At 35.3% G+C, this 2,818-nt stretch overlaps 1 protein-coding gene across 1 annotated transcript in view; it reads left to right on the top strand.

Annotated features, from left to right (window-relative positions):
• Positions 1–2,818, top strand: part of LOC107719906 (death-inducer obliterator 1) — a 21,623-nt gene that overhangs the window by 8,179 nt on the left and 10,626 nt on the right. Inside the window, exon 5 of the mRNA XM_016527449.1 lies at positions 1,551–1,725. Coding sequence (XP_016382935.1) covers positions 1,551–1,725 — 175 coding nt within the window. The remainder of the gene's footprint in view (positions 1–1,550; positions 1,726–2,818) is intronic.

Genomic DNA, 2,818 nt, shown 5'->3' with positions numbered 1-2,818 from the left:
TTTAACTGTAAATTTAAGTTAAAACCGTAAAACCTAAAACGTTGCTACCGTATTTTTTACGGTAAAATTCCGGCAACCACAGCTGCCGGTTTTTTACCGTAAATTTTACGGAATTTTTTTTACAGTGCATGACATATGACAACATTTATAGGATGCATTGAGGAGGAGCCCAAACTACACTCAGTCGCCAAGTGATGCTGACATACTTATGGTCCATGATATTGGCACAGATTTTGTGTAATAAACAATTCTTTGTGACTCTTCAGTTCTCAAGTTAAAAAGACTTTTATTTCCCACTTTAAGTGAACCTTAGTTCTCAGGACATTTATAAGATAAGATTAAAATGCTAAATTTGTAAAAGGAGGGGAGACATAAACACAATACAGTATGACTGAAATGTTAAAGTGCAAAAAAAAAAAAGCATGTTTATTCTGTTGTTCCTTCATTTATTTTTTTATTTTATTTTATTTTTGTGTGTGTGGCTGGAGAACTGGTTTGATCTGTTATCCAAAACTGTGAGAAGAGTTTTGTCTGATACCCGAAATCAATGAACAAAAGTATATTTTATCTGATACCCAAAACTTTATTAAAAAATAGTCTTTTATCAGCCTGAGAGGTTGGCAAAGGAAGCTGTGAATTAGCAGGAAATATTATATGAAATGTTAAAAGTGCAAAAAAAAAAAAGCATGTTTATTCTGTTGTTCCTTCATTTATTTTTTTATTTTATTTTATTTTTGTGTGTGTGGCTGGAGAACTGGTTTGATCTGTTATCCAAAACTGTGAGAAGAGTTTTGTCTGATACCCGAAATCAATGAACAAAAGTATATTTTATCTGATACCCAAAACTTTATTAAAAAATAGTCTTTTATCAGCCTGAGAGGTTGGCAAAGGAAGCTGTGAATTAGCAGGAAATATTATATCTAATGTATTTGCCTGTTCTTCCGATATTGTTGGTAATTTAATTTCTTTCTTACTTTCTTGCTTAATTCAAACCAATCAGAAAAAAACAAAAAAAAACATTATTTATAGTTTGCTCCAACACTTCATTTTATAGAAAGACGAGAGAGTTTGTAAGTAATAAACCTGTAAGAATGGTTAGCATCAACTTGAAAGGGCAAATTAAAAAAAAAAAAAGAAAGGAAGAGAAGTGAAATGGAGAAACACTGCAAAATCCAGCTTGTAAGCTCAGCAGTTGTGCGACTGGTTTGCTGGAGCTACACGCATCTGACCAGATTACGCAGATTACTCGGATTACTCATATTACTCCACAACAGCAGACAACCAAAGAGGGTCCACATGTATCTCAGCTGTACCTGCCTCGGCATGCTCTTCTTTTATAAATATATACGAGTAGTGAAGTGTGACAGTCATCAGCGAGAGAACAGTTGATGAGCGTCACTTTAAAACATGTCATACATTTAAATGGAAAAAATAAACAACATGAAAAAAACCTCTTGATTAGCTTGTGGAATCACATCACATTTCGGATCAATTCAGTGTTTGTTACTGTAGCTGTGTACTCAGTTCACTCTTATGCTTTCACATTTCAGAGCGAGAAACGATCATTTCTTGCAAAGCTTTTCAAGGTGAAGATCAGTAAGACGCCGGCACAGGAAGAGCGTGTGAGCAAGCAAGAACTGGATGAAGAGTCACTGTGCTCCGCTACAGTCATTGAGCCTGTACAATCAGCCACACCATCCAGTCCTGCTCCAGAGTACAAACCCAGTATGTATCCTGTACTCTCCTCACAGACACATCTCTCTCTGTGAGTGCGTTTACATGCATGGTAATGTCAACTGTTTCGTTAACTGAGAAAATATATTGCAGTCCTTGACTCTTTCTTGACCCAAGAAATGATAAAGATGTGTTATCTTGTGCAGTCGAAGGAGGTGCAGTCTGCAAGCATAACGAGTCTGTGCTTGTTTCCTGCTGACGTTTGGAATAATATGTGTGTGGGTTTTAAGTAGGGCTGCCCCCTAATAGTCGATGAGAAGAGGCTTGGTCGACCAAAATTTTAGTAGTTGCTTAGTCGCAGAAAAATAAAATGCAGAGCAAGTGGTGAAGTCACGCAGTCCGTGATAGACAGATCATTAACACTAGAACCGCCAGGAGTCGCTGTATACCTAAAAGCACCAGCGGGTAAATTTTACCCACGCACATGACAGCTGTTTTTGAATGGCTAAAGAACATATTATTTCACTGTATTATGCTACTGTCTTCACAAAGAAGTGTCTAGAGTCATGAAATGATTATGTCTAGTCATCAACTATATTTTTGTCCAGTTGTTTTATGTTCAAGGCTTTTTTTATGCAGGCTACACTAGTCACTTTTCATAACGGTCAATATTAAGCTAAACAAGCCTGCACTGACAACGAGAATTAGAAGGAAGTAAATACATATTTGGGTGGTGTAATAGGCTATTATAATACAATGTCATTAATCAATATATTAAGATAACCGATGTTATTTAAATGACTAAAATAGCCTATAGACAATAATGAGCAATAATAATTCACCACACTGCATAGGATGATGCGATGACAAATTCAAGAGCACAGCTTCACCTAATTAATTATTAATTTGTTTAGTTATATCATTTATAATTTGAATAAGAGAACAACACCATTAAACTTTGGGTAATCAAAAATGGTTTTATTTATTACATCATATAGATCAGATTTTTTTTTTCTTCAGGAAACGGCCAGACTAGAATAGCAACACAGTAGCGAACAATAAATGATATGGCAAGACAAAAATTAAATAATTAAACCAAAGTTTGACCAGTTAGAGTAACGTGAGGCTCAAACATGTAAATCTG

This window comes from Sinocyclocheilus rhinocerous, unplaced genomic scaffold (assembly GCF_001515625.1).
Source record: "Sinocyclocheilus rhinocerous isolate Xijiao unplaced genomic scaffold, SAMN03320098_v1.1 scaffold4377, whole genome shotgun sequence".
Taxonomy (NCBI): domain Eukaryota; kingdom Metazoa; phylum Chordata; class Actinopteri; order Cypriniformes; family Cyprinidae; genus Sinocyclocheilus; species Sinocyclocheilus rhinocerous.
The sequence above is the reverse complement of the archived record's forward strand: the minus strand, read 5'-3'. Positions and strand labels throughout refer to the sequence as shown.